Source organism: Octodon degus, unplaced genomic scaffold, assembly GCF_000260255.1.
Source record: "Octodon degus isolate 3935 unplaced genomic scaffold, OctDeg1.0 scaffold00016, whole genome shotgun sequence".
NCBI classification, from domain to species: Eukaryota; Metazoa; Chordata; class Mammalia; order Rodentia; family Octodontidae; genus Octodon; species Octodon degus.
Genome location: NW_004524592.1, coordinates 9,492,260 through 9,508,753, shown reverse-complemented (window position 1 = coordinate 9,508,753; position 16,494 = coordinate 9,492,260). Strand labels below are relative to the sequence as shown.

Here is a 16,494-nt window from a genome sequence, read left to right as displayed (position 1 = left end):
TTTTTGAAAAATATTTTCAAATGCATTTTGCCTGTCTTAGGTAATGACATTTGTATCCCTTCACAGATAATTACTTTTGGATAATTCTAAAACACCAAATAGAGAGTCATAATTTAAAGAACCCTAATGTATTTGCAGAACATATTCTGTTATTAAACATAATATTTGAAAAAGATAATATTTCGCTTATTGATCGGAATAAAACACTTTTTCACTTTACATGCAGGTACTCAAAAATTGTAAAGCAGGATGTCAGTGAATTTGAATCTGAACGTCAGTTTGAAGATGGTAACCTGTTTAGTGTATGAATCTTTTCCACTCAAACTACACATTTTAAGTAATATTGATATCTAAATATGGATAATTTTACAGACCTTCATATTTTCTTATGGTGTTAGGTTTTTCATTTTAAAACAGCATATTTCTTAACACTTTTTAGAAGCAGTTTGACAAATAGTGATTGTTTCTTTTCACAAATGGGTGAATTTAGTTAGAAAAATAAAACTTGAGTTTACTTAGCCATTATTTACATTAAAACCATATTTACAAATAATATAATTGGCATCAAATCGTACACTTTTTCATACTTGCAGTTTTGTTTACATTAGAAATTTACAATAGTTGACCATTATGCTTTATTTTCTCTTCCATTTTGCTATTTTATGAAAAATCATGGTCGTTTTTATGTCGTGGCAAGAGTCTACTTGAAATTTTTTAATAAGAATTTACCAATATCAAAGGAAGACATTGAGGACTATATCTGGGAAGATCAACCCAGCTGTGCCCTACTTCCCTTTTAGACTTAAGGTTGGTAAGCATGTTAACAGAATAGAACTGCATTCCAATGAAAGATAAATAAGATCAAATAGACACAAGTTACAACCTCTTTCACCCAAGTGTCTATACTAGTAAATACATTACATTTGAGTAATGACCAAAAAAAAAAACCTGCTGATTTTTTTTTTTTTTTTTGACATTTTAGCCAGAATCATCTGTTCCTCACTATTCTATTTCAAAAAGTATGTTCAGATTGATGATTGGCAGACAAAGTTGAGTCATGTCACAGTGTTTGTGTCTCATGCCTTGCTCACTGTTTTTCTCCTCAGCTGCCTCTGGAGATGTACAGACATACCAGATCCGCACAGCACCCACCAGCACCATCGCCCCTGGAGTTGTCATGGCATCCTCCCCCGCACTTCCCGCACAGCCTGCTGAAGAAGCAGCTCGAAAGAGAGAAGTCCGTCTAATGAAGAACAGGTATACATATTCCACTTACTTAGATGTCATGGGTTGAGTACATCCACAAACTCTGGCATGTCTTTATAGCTACTGATAATGGGATTTATTTATTTTTACTAGAAATCTTTTTCTGGCAAGTGAACTTGTTGAAATGCCTTTCGTTTAGTAAATTGCACTTCAAAAATGGATAAGATTTTGTCCTTCTTTATTTATTTTTTTATTTTTTCTGGAACCGGGGATTGAACTCAGGCCCTTGTGTTTGCCAGGGAAGCATTTATTCCACTGAGCCATCTCCCGAGGCCCTAGCCATCTCCTCAGTCCCTTGTCCTTCTTTAATCAAGAAGTTTTCTAGTTTCTTCATAGAAACATAAGATGTAGCTTTGCTTTGGTTGTAATTTACTCCAACCAACTGGCTAGATTATTTAAAAATTATTTTTCATGAGTAGTATTGTTCAGTAAGGCATATCATGTATTCACAGTAACTGTTAAACTTTTATAATCAGTGTATTTGTAATAAAGTAAACATATGGTGGCCATTCCATGTTTTAATATTTTTCTTTTCTCAAAATATAATACATGAAGAGTCCTTAAAAATAGATTAATGATAAGAATACTTGCCATGTTACTGACAAAAATCTTAAAATACATTAGCTTCATTCAACAGTGAAAAAAATATATATACAATGGCTGGGATTTGTGTAGCTCAGTGGTATCGGGCTTGTCTAGTATGAGCAAGGAAGCCCGAGGTTCAATCTCCAGCACCATGCACAAAAAGAAAAAAGTACGGGTCAAAAATCTATTAAATAGAGGGCCGGGGATATGGCTCAGTGGAATAAGCGCTTCCCTGGCAAGTGCAAGGTCCTGAGTTCAATCCCCAGTTCCGCCAAAAAAAAAAAAAAAAAATCTATTAAATGTAGACAATGTTCCAGGAAAGTAACTTCATTGCTATAAAACTTTTTGCCACTTATAACAGAATAAAAGTTACTAAATATTTAATTTAAGATTTTAATATGGAAATGGCTAAGAAAATGAAAATAAAAGTATATATAAAGATAAAAGGTTTGAAGTTGGTGCAAACATCGTATTTTTCACCCCAAGATTCTTCAAATAGTATGGTAAAGTGAAAGAAATAAGTTGAATTTGGAAGAGTCTGGCTTCAGGTACTGACTCCACCCCTTACCTGGGACTTGGGAAAACCTATTCTTCAGTACTTGAAGGTTTTCTCCTTTGTAAAATAGGATACCCCACCTACCCAAAGTGCTATTCCTAAGGGTCAAGTTAAATTTGTAACTGAAGTGTTCTGTTGAATTGTTTCTTTTTTTGAGTGATTTAGCAGAACAGCCTGTTCTTAAAATATTTTTACCTTTTATGGTATTAATCAATTACATCTAAGCTGTGAGAAATGACAGAGCCATTCTAAGCTATTAAGGGGAAATTTGGGAAGATTCAGTGATTTCTATTTGTGCCCCATCAGTCTGACTTTGTGTAAGAACTGAACTCCTAATACTACACCAAAGCTGAATGTACATTTAAAATATAAGCTATGTATTTAAATCTTAAAATATAAACTATGTATTTAAATCTTTAGTTTTAAAATATTTATAAGGAAATATGTAAACTGCCTTTTTTAAAAATTAGATATGTCTGAGCTGGCCTGATAGCTCAGCAGACTAAAGCACCTGCTTAGGCAGAGTGCTGCAGCTGGAGTTCAATCCCACCCCCAGGGCATGCTGAGACAGCGATTGAGACTGGGTGTGGTACTCTGCCTGTAATCCCAGCACTTGGGAGGCTGAAAACAGGTGGGTGAGGATGTAGCTCATCCAGAGTGCCCTGGGTATAACCTTTAGTAATGTGAAAAAAAGGAAGACTTTACTTTGTGCCTTTGTAGTTTGGCTGTGTGGACAAAACAATGTTTTCCCCCTCATTCAGCAAAGACCTAGAAAGCAGTGTGATATAGAAAGCAGTGTGATATAGAAAGCAGTGTGATAATAGTATATAATGAGTCAGCACTGTAGCTTCCCACCTGCTCCATTGTAAAGACCAGCCTAGAGCACTGCCTGGGGCTTTAATGATTGCTCTCACTATACCACACCTCTACTTCATCCACCAATCACAGGCTCTAGGTTATTCTGCTTGTTTGGTTGGCTGGTTGGTTGGTTTTTACCAACCTCCAGAGTTCCCAAGTGGGTATACTTGTATATACCTATAATCCCAATACCCTGAAAGGCTGAGACAGGAGGATTACAAATTTGATCCTAGTTTGAGCAATTTAGCAATTTAAGAGAAACTTGTCAAAATAAAAAGGGCGGGGGGGGGTATAGCTCAATTCTCAGTGCTGCCAAAAAATATTATAATAAGTTCCCATCCTATAATTTGATTAATTTACACAAAGGGAAAGAAACCCTTGTGATAATTTTATTATAAAGGATGTTTTACAGGATATAATAAAATAGCCAGGTGAAGAGATACATATAGGGTAAGATCTGGAAGTGTCATGTGTCCATATGGAATTGGGATGTGTCACCCTCTCAGCACTTGGTGATACCTTTCTCACCCTCCTGGAAGCTTCCATGTGTTCAGCTATTAGGAAGTTGCCAAAACTATTTTTTTTTTAATTTTATGAAAGCTTCATTACTTAGACATGATTGATGAAGTCATCGGCCATTGATGATCAACTTAGCCTTCAGCCCTTCACATTTCCCTCAAAAGTTAGGAAGTAGGGGTAAAAGTCCTACTTTTAATCCAGCCTTGGCCCTTCTAGTCACCAGCCTGGAAGAATGTTGGTTTACCAGGCAGCTTATTAGCATACAGAAAAGACTAATTTAGCAGGTTGGATTCCAGGGATTTTAAGAGTTTTACAATAAGGTAGACCACAGCAAGTATGTATATTGATTTTTTATCCCCATGACCTTCCAAATTTAGTTCAGGGAGCTTTATGTAAAAGGTTTTTTGGGATTTTTACATAATTATGTTACCTATAAGTTAAGTTCAAATTGTTTTTATAATCTCAATGTCCTTTGTTTTCCTCCCTGCCATTTCTTTCCTTTCTCTTCCCTTCCTACTCCTATCTTCCCCTCCCACTCCCCCTTCTACTTTCATCAGGGAATAGGATTTCTGCTTTGGTATTAGATAAAGAATAGTGCAAGAGTATCCCTTAAACAATAGATTAACCTCAGTTCTATAAGTTCTTCACTAGGATAAAAATCATGTTACCAGTGGAACTGCATTCCTTTCAGGAGATTGTAGAGCAAAATCTGCTTTCTTACCTTTTCCAATTTCTGGCTATGTGGCATTCTTTGGCTAATGGTCCCCTTTCTGCATCCTCAAAGTCTGGATTACATTTCACTACCTTCCTTTCCTTGGTCATAGCTCCTCTTCTGCCTCCCTCTTCCTCCTTTGAAAACCTTGTTTACAGTGACCTATCTAGATAATCTTGGATTGACTTTTTTCCCATTCAAGATCAGCAGATTGACAACCTAATTCCCCTTAGCCACATTAGATAAAATATTCACAGATTTCATAAATTAGGAGGTAGCATCATTGGGGCACCAGTAATAATCTGATAGCTCTAGCTTCTTAACATAAATGATCTATATTAGGTTAAGAAAGCTATTACTAGTTTTCTGGGAATTTTTATCATAAATTGTTGAATATTATAAGTGCTTTCACTGAATTTGTTGTGATGATGGTGAGGTTTTTAGTATTTTTTGGGTTTTTTTTTTTTTTTTTTTTTTCTTTAGAACGGGAGATTGAACTCAGGCCCTTGTGCTTACCGGGGAAGCTCTTACTCTACTGAGCCATCTCCCCGGCCCCCTTAGAATGTTAATAGTATGAATTACATTGATGATCCAGTGTAGAGACCAGTGTGCATCACTAGGGTGAATCCCCACTTGGTCATGATATTCTTCATATTCATATATTGCTGAACTCAATTTGCTAGTATATTTTGTGGAAGGTGTTCATGTTTGCATTCAAGACTAGTGTGAGCCTAATGAAGAACCAAGATAGTTCTCATTATTCCTTTCCATTTTGTAGAAGAGCTTTTGTAGATTTGATATTCCTTAAATGTTTAGTAAGACTTTCAAAGTGCTTTAATTGGGTTTTAGCTTTACAATTTCATTGATATGTACAATCTTTTTATTATTTTCTTCCCCTTGTTTGCTCTGGTTTTAATGGCTCTTTTTCTAGTTTCTGTTTCATGATACTGTATATTGAACCCAAGGGCACTGGACAGCTGAGCTACATGCCCAGCTCTTTATTTTTTATTTTGAGACAAAGTCTCATTTTGTTGCCAGGGTGCCCTCAAATTTAGGATTCTCTGGCCTTGACTTCCAAGAAGTATAAATTTCTTAAGGTGAAACTTAGATCATTGCTTGTTTTTTGTTTTTTGGTAAAGGGCCAAACAATAAATACTTCAAGCACTACAGATTGGATAGTTTGTCAGATTGACTCAGTTCTGCTGTTGTAACAAAAAAGCACACATGAATAATACATAAGCAAACAGTTCAGGTTATCTTCTAGTAAAATTTAAAAAAACTAGCAGCAGGTGCAGTTTGCCACCTCCTGATGTAAAATAAGTGAATGTTGCAAGGCCTGATAAGGCTGTATGCTAACCATCAAACATTGATTTAGCTGCATGCCACAAATTTTGATTTATCTACATTCTGTTCAAATTATTTTCCTTTAAAACTTCCTTTTAAAGTGATTTAGAAATACTTAATTTCAAAATTATTGAGGATTTCAAAGAATATCTTTGTATGAGTTCAGTTCTCTTCAATAAGTGTCGTATGTTAAATAGATGTAATTGTTTGATAATACCAGGTGTTCTGTGTCCTTTTTAGTTTCTGCTTCATCTTCACTGAGAGAAGTGTTGAAGCTTTCAACTAAATGGATTTGTTTTTCCTCATTTTATCAGCTTTTGCCACATGTATGTAAAAATTCCCTTAAAAGCATACATGTTTAAAATTACATCTTAAGAGGATTGACACCCATCATTATGTAATGTTGTTTATCCTGGACAATACTGTTTTTTGAAGTCTATGCTTTCAGCATAAAAAAAAACTGACTTAGGTTCCATTTTGATCAGTACTTTGAATATATTTGCTTGTCTGTCATTTTGCTTCTAACCTATCTATGTCTTTATATTGAAGTAGGATTCTCTTAAGTAACATATCATTAATTAGGTTTTGCATTGTTCAGAGCAAGAGTCAACAAATTAGGTGTCATGAATTAAATCTAGCTTAGAGCATGTTTTTACTTATATTCATAGACACCCCAGAAATTAGCTTAGGCCAGCAAAACTTAAAATATTTACTATCTAGTATTTTACAAGAAAACTTTGTTACCTAGAACAACTAAAAACAAGTGGCAATTTTAATATTTCCAATATTCAGCTATCATTTGAGATGTAGAGCCGTGTATTTGGTGCATGTTATTTTTTAAAAAAGCTTTTCCTAGAAAATAGATTTGCTGACAGTGGATTCCCTGTATCTTTTCTGAGAAAGTTTATATCATCAGCATGTTTTTGTTTTTTTTTTTGTTTTTCTTTTTTTAAAATTTACACCTTTATTGTCAGTAAATCTGAAAGATACATTAACAGTTTTACAGGTGACCTTTGAACAACATAGAAGGGAAGTGACTTCTGCAGACAAAAATTCATGTGTTAATTCTGACTTCTCCAAAACTTAGCCTACTGCTCCCCGGAAGCCTTACTGATAAGATTTATAGCCTACTCCCACATGTTTTGTATTTTGTGTGTGATATATGTACAATGAGAAATATGTGAGACTAGTCAGAACACTTGGATGCAATGTGTAATTCGTATATGAAAGATTTTGTTAAGTACCTTCTATTTTGGGTTGATCATTATATTTCTTTCACAGCAGTTTAAAGTTGTCACTCTGTCTTGTGATTTGCATTGGTTCTTAGAAAAATCCCTATGTACATAGCACTTCCTTTTTTTCTATCCTTAGATCTTTGCCTTTGATTTTCAGCAAATGTATGTGTTACCCACACACAAGACACATACTTTCACCTCAGTCTCACCAATATTTAGCTTTAGTATTTTATCAGTAGCTCAGTGTTTGTCATTAGTTTTTAAAAATAGTATTAAACTTTCTCCAACTTTTTCTCCCATGCTTTTTTGTTTGGGAGTTATTGTCTTTTTTGAGACAAGATTTCACTGTGCAGTTCAGGCTGGCCTTGAACTCATACTGTAGCCTAGGTTGGCCTCAAAACTCGGTAATTCTCCTGCCCCAGCTTCTTGACTGCTGGGATTAAGTATGTGCACCACCATGCCTGGCCTGTTCTCTCTTCTAAGACTCCATATTCTAACATATGTTAGAATGTTTGAGAATGTCCCTTTACTCTTGGTTGTTCTGTTCATTTTCTCTCATGCTTTTCTTCTTGGATCTTTAACTTGGGTAATTTCTTTTATCCAGTCTTCAAATTGTTATCTTGGCTTTCTCAGTTCTACCCAGGGTTAGGTCAGAAGCTTTCTTTTTCTCTATTTCCTGTTACGTTCACCTCAGTGGTAAAGTAATCCCCCAGATTTTGCATGATACCCCCTTTTTAAACTGTTGGGACTTTTAACATGTCAATCATAGTTATATTAAATATTTCCAACATTTGTGCCATCATTGAGTCTAATTTTGTTTGTTTGGTTTGGTTTTTGAGACAAGAGTCTGACTATGCAGTCCAGCCTGGCCCTGAACTCAGTAATCTTCATGCCCCAGCTTCTTGAGTGCTGAGATTACAGATGTGTGTGACCACACCTGGCTCTGATTACAGTTGTGATTGCTGTGTCTTGTGGAAGTGTTAATTTTCTTGCCTATTCATATACTTTGTAATGCTGAGGCCATAAGTGTTGCAGTGGGATGCTAGTGATGTGAATTGGTTTTATGTCTGGAAACAGACATATTTCTATGAGGAAAGAGGGAGTTTGTGCATCTTGGAGGGTGGTTTTGGGTTACTTTGTGATTAATGAAAATTGTCGTCAGTGTACCAGTCTTTCAAACAACTGGAGAACAGGGTTGTTAGTGTAGGGGCTATTTTCCAGAGAAGTCTGCTGAATTCAGAACTTCTGTCTCCCCTTCTTTGCTGTGCCTTACTTAGAATCTGTTGGCAAGCTCTTATTCTCTACTGTCCCATTAGTTTTCTTATTAACTATTCTTAGTTACTTATTATTTAGAGCTCTTTTTGCAGAATGAAAGGGAATCTGTTCTATTCAAGGCTCAGGCTTAAACATGTATTATCTCTGTTTGTGGTCTTAGGGCAGATCTCTGGCTCTCCTTAAGGAGTAGGGCCTTTTATCAGCTGCTTCCCAAACAACCCAGCACCCTGAAGTCAACAGTATTGCCCTTCCCTCTTACATGATAACTTTCAGTCCCCGGTGCTTTTCTGTCCATCCCAGTCCCTCAGGTCTATACCACAGTGGAGACTTAGGACTCTGCAATATTTTCTATAAATGCCTGATGAGGTTTGTGGGGAAAAAGCTTTTAAGATCATACCAAATACTCTCCCAATTACTGTATTCTTCAGAGGCTGACCACTAACCACAAGCTTTCAAATTCTCACTAATTTTAGATGAAATGATAAAATATTTTTACCATTGACCAATTGCCTTTATGTCAGGCATGACCAGTTGCCTCTATGCCAGGTAAGGCTATGTCTTTGTCTCTTCCTGATGCACTGTCTTCTTAGATTTTTGGATCATTTTCCTGTGGTGTTAGGTCTCTGACAAGTTTAAAAAACAAATTCATTAATTTGACATTAGCTCTCTTTCCCACAACTCTTAGGTGTAACATTCTTCCTAGTTCTCTATGCCCTGGGGCAAAAGACAGAATCAATATAATTTTTTTAAAAAATAATAATAATTCATATAAATGAAAACTAGAAAGATATACAAACATAAAGGCAAAGAGGAAAAAGCAGATTGCATGGAAGGATTTAAAATACTGAAAAATAATAAAATGCTGAAAAAAAATAAAACAATAAGAATATCATAGAGGCAAAAAACTTCAGTAATTTGGGAGAATGTTGAAACACATTATATAAAAGAACTTTTTAAAGATATTAAGTCAGTTTGAGAATTTATAAGCCATCTGTTGCCTGAATGCGGGAATCTAAGTCTTTCCTTTTTTTTTTTTTTTTTTTTTCTTTTTGTTTTTTGTTTTGTAGTGGAAGAGACATTAGAAGTCCCTAGAGCAGTTATGGTGAACCTTTTAGAGCCTTCAATGACAACAAACAGCTACAGTGGCTAACATGCCACGGGTTCACCACAGGTTCTAGACCAAACCTGAGTGAGTCCTTTCATTCTCTTTTGCTGACAAAAAGTTTTTAAAAGCTTTAAGACCCAATCTCTGAGCCAGAGATTCTTTTAAATGTTTTGAGGCTCACTTGAATTTTGTATTGTGCTCTAAAATACAATACTTAAATATTAGAATGCCTGCCACCTCATCAGTTAAAATTGGTATTTAAAATGGCCACCCACATTTACCACCTGCACATATATAAAGCCAACATATCCCTGAGTTTGTTAAATGGCAAGAGGAATGCTATTTTTCTTTCTTAAACAGATAAAGAAATGGGTGGCCATTTTAAATACCAATTTTAACTAATGAGGTGGCAGTCCTTTAATCAGGGCTTGGTGGAGTCTGCCAGAAGCCATACAACTTACTTAGTGTCAAAAGTAGGATCTGAACCCAGATTTTCTAATCTCCAGTTTAGAACTCTTGCTATCATATAAAATGCATATCCACATTTCTGTGTTTTAAGCCATAACTAAAGCACAATTCTGTAAAGAGTATTAATTAAATCTGTGTACTGCCATTTTGAAGTATATAACAGATTTAAGTTTGGGACATGCCTTCCACAATTCCACTTTAGGACCTTAGTTCACATTAGTACATTGAAAGAACCTGAAGAAGGTTTCTATTAAATTCATTTTTTTAACCTGGTATTTCATAATTGAGGAACGTTTACTTTAATCTTTCATAATGCTGTGTAGCATAATTGTGATCCAAGTTAGGAGGTATAGGGATATTATTTCAACTTTGGAAACCAGCCTATAGATACAGCATTTGTACTAGCAGGCATATGTTTTAAGGTAATAGGACAAAGCAAGAGAAATGAGCTTGGTCAGCCTTTACTGGAAGCTTTAAGAGCCAATTTAAAAGAAATCTCTGGCTTAGAGATTGGCTTTTATTCTTAAAAATGTACACACATCCTGCATGTTCTCTGTATTGTTAAACATCACCAAATATATAACATCCAAATTGACCTGAGTCATTTCTATTTTCCTGTATGCCCCAAAGCACCCTTGATATGCCTTCTTCACTGTTCAATAGAACCTTGGAGCTGTTTTAAATTCATTTCCAAAGAAATCTTCAGTAGTAAAATGATGCAGTATATTGATTATATGTTGTCCATATCTATCATCTATAATTCCAATTTACATGTAGTTTTATAAATCAGCTTGCACTAGAAACAGATGTTCTTTTCTGAATTGATCAGCCCCATGAGAATGAAAACAATAATGGAATGCTACTGTTGACAGACTTACACTGTTTGACTTATTAAGAAATAATACATAACATTTATAACAGGCACTTTTGCATGTGCTTCACATGTATTCATTCATCATACTTTTTGAGGTAAGTAACATACTCCTCTCTTACAGTCAGGAAAGAACCATTTAAACCCAGGAAGCTGGTACTGAAAATGCCATTAACTGCTTGCTGTGCTGTGTATGCTCCTGTTGTAATTATTAAATGTAAATAACTTCATATTTTAAAAACTTACAGTTTTTTGGTGTTCTATTCTTAACATGCATTGAACAGTAAGTACCCACCTTGTATTGGTTCCTGGCCCTAGAAACCTAGGTATAAAAAAATTCAGTGTGGCTTTCAACCATGTAGAGCTAAAAATGAGTTTGCCAGAATATAGCTGGCAACTTGCTAAAGAATAGTTTTAAAATTGTTTTTCATCTTTCAGACTTCTTGTCATTTTTAATTGTAGTTATAAAGCATACAGCACAACACAGGATTTGACATCCTATTTTTAAGTGTAGTTCAGTACATTCACATCATGGCGCAACATATCTCTAGAACAGTTTTATCTTTTACAACTCAAACTGATCCATTAAATGACTCCCATTTTCCCTTCCCCCAGATCCCAGGAAGACACCATTTTAGGTCTTGTTTCTGTTAATTGCTTACTTTATAAATACCTCATGCAAGTGGAATTATACTGCTTGGTCTTTTTGTGGCTGACTTATATTTCACTTACTGTAATGTCCTGATGGTTCATACCTTTTATAGCATGTCAGATTTTCTTCCTTTTTAAGGTTGAATGATACTCCATTTATGTGTACATCACATTTTCTTTATTCATCCATTGAGCATATACATTGGAAATGCTACCTACCACCTGTTGACTGCATTGAACACAGGCACAAATCTGAGATCTTACTTTTTAACACTTTGGCTATGAAAGTAGAAGGAGTCTTGCTGAATCATATGGTAAATTCTAATTGTAATTTTCCAAGGAACCTTCCATTTTCTATAGCAGCAGTATCATTTTCCATACCCCAGAAAAATTCCAAAGCATTCCACATTCTTCACATCATCAGCTGATATATTCTAGTGGTGGTGGCGGTGGCTGTTTTTTATTTTCACTTCCCTAATGATCAGGTGATAAAAGTGTTTTTTTATATGCCCACTGGCAGTTTGTATATCTCCACTAGAGAGTATCCAAGTCCTGTTGTCATTTTTTAAATTCATTTTGTTGTTATTAGGCATTATATATGTATTCTGAGTAGTAACCCCTCATGAAGTGATTTGTAAATATTGTCATTCCTTAGGCTACCGTTTGATTCTTTCTGATGTCCCAATGTGTGCAGTTTTTAATGTAGTGCTTTTTCTTTTGGTTGGTTGGTTTCATGTCATACCCAAGAAATTGGTGTAAAATCCAATTTTAGGAAGCTTCTTTGGAAGTTTTATGGTTTTAGGTCTTACAGTTAGGTCCTAATCCATTTTGAGTTAATATTTGCATGTAGTTAATATAAGGTTTCAAAAAAAATTTCACTCTTCTCCATCTGGATATCTAGTTTTCCAAACACAATTTATTGAAGACCTGCCTGTTAAGATCCCCCCAACCCCCTTAAAGGTAGGAAAAGAAACAGTCTCTGCAGGGCAAGCATGGAACCAAGTAAAAGGAAGGAAAGAAGTACACCCTACACTATGTGAGCTATCATATAAGAGAATAAAGTGGCCTTTTCTGTTAGAATTTTTAAATTGCTCTGAAATGAAGATTTGTGAGACTATTTTTATTTTTAAGATACTTTTCAACTTCTAAGTGAACATTTAACTTTATGGAGTTATGTTTTTTTTATCAGCCTTCAGAGTATATTAAAATTTTATAGAAGACAATTTCATAGTTATTCTACATATCTTTTCAAATGCCTATTCCAAATAAGAAAAAAAATACCATCAAATGCCGATTCCTTCAAGCTATTTTTTTTTTTAATCTGAACTAATACAAAAATCATTTGAATAAATTTTTGTCCTTTTGTTTGCAGGGAAGCTGCTCGTGAGTGTCGTAGAAAGAAGAAAGAGTATGTGAAATGTTTAGAAAACAGAGTAGCAGTGCTTGAAAACCAAAACAAGACACTGATTGAGGAGCTAAAAGCACTTAAGGACCTTTACTGCCACAAATCAGATTAATTTGGGATTTAAATTTTCACTTGTTACGGTGGAATCAAAATGGACTGGATTGGCCACAACCAGAAAGACAAAATAAACATTTTATTTTCTAAACATTTCTTTTTTTTCTATGCGCAAAACTGCCTGAAAGCAACTACAGAATTTCATTCATTTGTGCTTTTGCATTAAACTGTGAATGTTCCAAAACCTGCCTCTACTTCTCCCCTCAAGAAACTTTCAGCGCCAGGAATCATGAAGAGACTTCTGCTTTTCAACTCCCACCCTCTCCAAGAAGTAATAATTTGTTTACTTGTAAATTGATGGGGGAAATGAGGAAAATGAAATTTTTTTAAATGATTTCAAGGTTTGTGCTGAGCTCCTTGATTGCCTTAGGGACAGAATTACCCTAGCCTCTTGCGCTGAAGTAATTTGTGGGCCGCATGCATAAAGTAAGTAAGGTGCAATGGAGAACTGTTGATTGCCAAACTGATTTGTTTTTACATTTTCATGGTGAATTATGTAAAACTATTAAAAAACAAAAACAAAAAAAAACCTCTAAAATAATTTGAGTATGAGGAATGAATTTGGAGTACTCTATGTTTGTTCTTTTCTTCAGTACTTGAAAACTTGTTCTTGATCCTTAAAAATATCCTGTACTAGTTACAGGGCAGTTGTTGCTTCTTAATTTGGTTCTATATGTGTTCAGCATTGTTGAATACATTAAAAGAAGTAACCAACTGAATGAAAAGCATGGTATTTGAATTTTAAATTAAGTCAAAGTAAATAAAAGTCAGTAGCTCATTTGAGTTAGTGTTTAATCTTAGTAAAAAGATGCAGACTAGTACACCAATTCCTTGTTATGTAACAAGGCTTTTAAATAAACTTTTTTGTCCTCAACGTCAAAAAATACTTATATTGTCACTCATTTACTTAAGTTATTTCCAATTTACTGTTGCCCTCTTTGCATCTATATTGCACCACCAACAAGAAAGTCTTCAAGATGTTACATAAAGCAAAAATGATATATTTATGTTATAGGAAAATACTGATTTTTAAGTGTTTCCCATACTAAAAGAAGTTATAAGGATATGGCCCTAAAAGCTAGTGTTACTTGTACATAAGAAAAATAATTTTTTCAGACATATTTGAATGTCTGCGGTACTACAATATTTGGATTATCATTCTTGTAAAACATTTATTGTTTTTATCTGAAATGGGTAGTAGGCTTGAGCTTTCCAATATACTATGTAACCTTTATCATTTATAAAGCAGCTACCTATTTTAATTCTTGACAGTCTGCATTTGTGTATCATACATTACTCCCAACAACTCATTTTATTCACTAAGCCTGATAAGTTAAAAATTACCATGTATAAGAAAAATAGTAGAGTCGTAAGAATTGGAAACTGACATAATGTTAGCTTATAATTTCTCATCTGAGAAGGAAATTTCTTTTTAAGAAGTCAAACAAAATATATGGGCATGGGTTACTTAAAGTGAAGTTGTTTAACATGACTACAAACTAGATAAAAGTTTTAGTTGAGTCCATTTAAGTAAGATTTTTTAATTAATACTTGTAAATGTTGTATTTTTGTTTGTAACAAACCATTGTCTTTTTTCAAGGATGAACAGTTTGTGAAGGAGCATCATTCTAAGAATTGAGTGATGTAGTCTTTATATTTGGACAGTTCACCAGATTCTCAAGAAGGCTTTCAAACGACTGTAAAGTTTGATGTTTGTCCTGCTGAGCTAATGGGGAAACTGATAGCATAAAAGTGATTTTGTATAACAGCATAGTATGTCATTTTCTAAATTTGCTTTAACAGAAACCAAGCAAAAGCAAATCTTTTCACAAACTACAGTTACTTCAAATTGAGTCAAGTAAAATTGAACATTTTGAATGTCAAAACAAAAAACTGCCTGGTGTATAGCAAGTTGTCTCTGTAAGTTACCTGTTTTTCTAAAGGTTGAGGCTTTCTGCAGAATTAGGAAGTTGTGACCCTCTTGGTCCCTAATGAATCAAGGCAATCACATACGGGTGGGTTTGCAAGTTGTAAAGAACTGGTCCTTTATTCCTTCAGGATGATTGCACTGTTTTGAAGTCAGTTACTTAATAGGTGAGAAATGTATTGTGTTGTTAAGTCTTTAGACCCTTGGAAAGACTTGAAGATTTTAGTTTATACAGATAGAAATCAGGCATATTTTATGCAATTTTTTTAATACAAGAATTACAAAACAGGTATTTGTTTTTAAGCTTGTAATTTTGAGAATCTTTATTAAAATGACATAATTTTTAAAAATCTAGTAGCTAAGAACATTTATGGCCACATTATCAATAATGTTTTTCTCTGCATATTGGCTAAAAGGGAATGAAGATGTCATCATAGGAATATGTATATATGCTACTGATTTGCCTAGAAAATAGCAAGTTTGGTATTGCTCATTTTGCAAATATAGGGCCATGTGGCACTTTTATCTATAGGACAGATTAACTCTAATAAAAATGAAGTGGGGAGGGGTTTATTTTTGATATATTACTATTATGAGTTTTCAAGCTTTGATAGTGTTAAACTGAAAAGTGGTTTAGAAAGGGCTAGAATCCAATGTGTTCACATTATTAAAAAAATTGATATAAGTTTAAGTTCATTCTTTTTCAAACCCAAGTACCATATTGGCAACCATAATATTGTCATAGGTGCTCTGTTCATTTAAATATTTGGGAGGGGCTTGGGGAAATGGCATTTGTATAATATATGTGTACATATATATACATACAGTATATAATCTAAAGCTCTGAGAGCTCTTAAGTCAGGAATGCTGAGTATTATAGTATATTGAAGTCAGATGAAATTTTACACTTTTGTGTCTTCTATTGCATCCCTTCTGGTAGCTTAAATGATGGTATTACTCCAGCACTCATGATTAATTTTTCAGATTTTCTTCCAAGAATTTTATTTTTTAATAGTTTTCTTTGGCTTGATACTTTGAAATGTTGTAGTCACTTGACTCCCCCCCCCCAAAAAAAAAAAAAAAAAGCATTTGGTTTTTTTTTTTGTCTCTGGCAGCTATAACAGTGGTAAGAATGTTTTGGAAATAACTTAAAAGGAACCACTGAGTTTTCAAAAAATCATCCTGGGGGAGCCATTTTGGTGTTTTGGTTGAGCAGGGATTTTTTTTTTTTTGGGGGTGGGGGGGTCCGAAAGTGTGTTTTGACAATAGGTCAGCAGCAGTGCAAGCAAGTGTCTGAAAGCACAATACCAGTCAGGCAGGCTGTCCAATCAGAAGTCATCTGGCTGAAGTTTATGTCTGTCAGGATGGAATCATACAAAGGCTTAGGAAGAAAAAAGTTTGTGTAAACCAGAATGCTTTTATTTATTTAAAGTGACTTCATCTAGATTTCTTTTCATGTTTAGGAAGTTTAAAGCTGTGATCAACTAGAGTCAGCTTTTAACATAAATTGGTTTATGGAAGGCTGCATCTTTGTGCGGGGAGGATTAAATAAAGCATATGGTAGAAACAGTGGTTATATACCTTCTCTATTACTAGGAGGCTT

General features: G+C 34.5%; 1 protein-coding gene across 6 annotated transcripts in view; it reads left to right on the top strand.

Moving 5' to 3' along the window:
• Positions 1 to 16,250, top strand: part of Creb1 (cAMP responsive element binding protein 1) — a 56,767-nt gene extending 40,517 nt beyond the window's left edge. For 4 of the 6 annotated variants that reach the window (XM_004626631.2, XM_023710173.1, XM_023710174.1 and 1 more), the window contains 2 exons: positions 1,107 to 1,257; positions 12,818 to 14,009. In XM_004626631.2, coding sequence (XP_004626688.1) covers positions 1,107 to 1,257; positions 12,818 to 12,962 — 296 coding nt within the window. In that variant the 3' untranslated portion in view covers positions 12,963 to 14,009. Of the gene's footprint in view, positions 1 to 226; positions 303 to 1,106; positions 1,258 to 12,817; positions 14,010 to 14,564 lie in introns of those variants that run through there. The other 2 variants (XR_002820132.1, XR_002820134.1) reach the window with 2 other exon arrangements.
• The last annotated feature ends 244 nt before the right edge of the window (positions 16,251 to 16,494 follow it).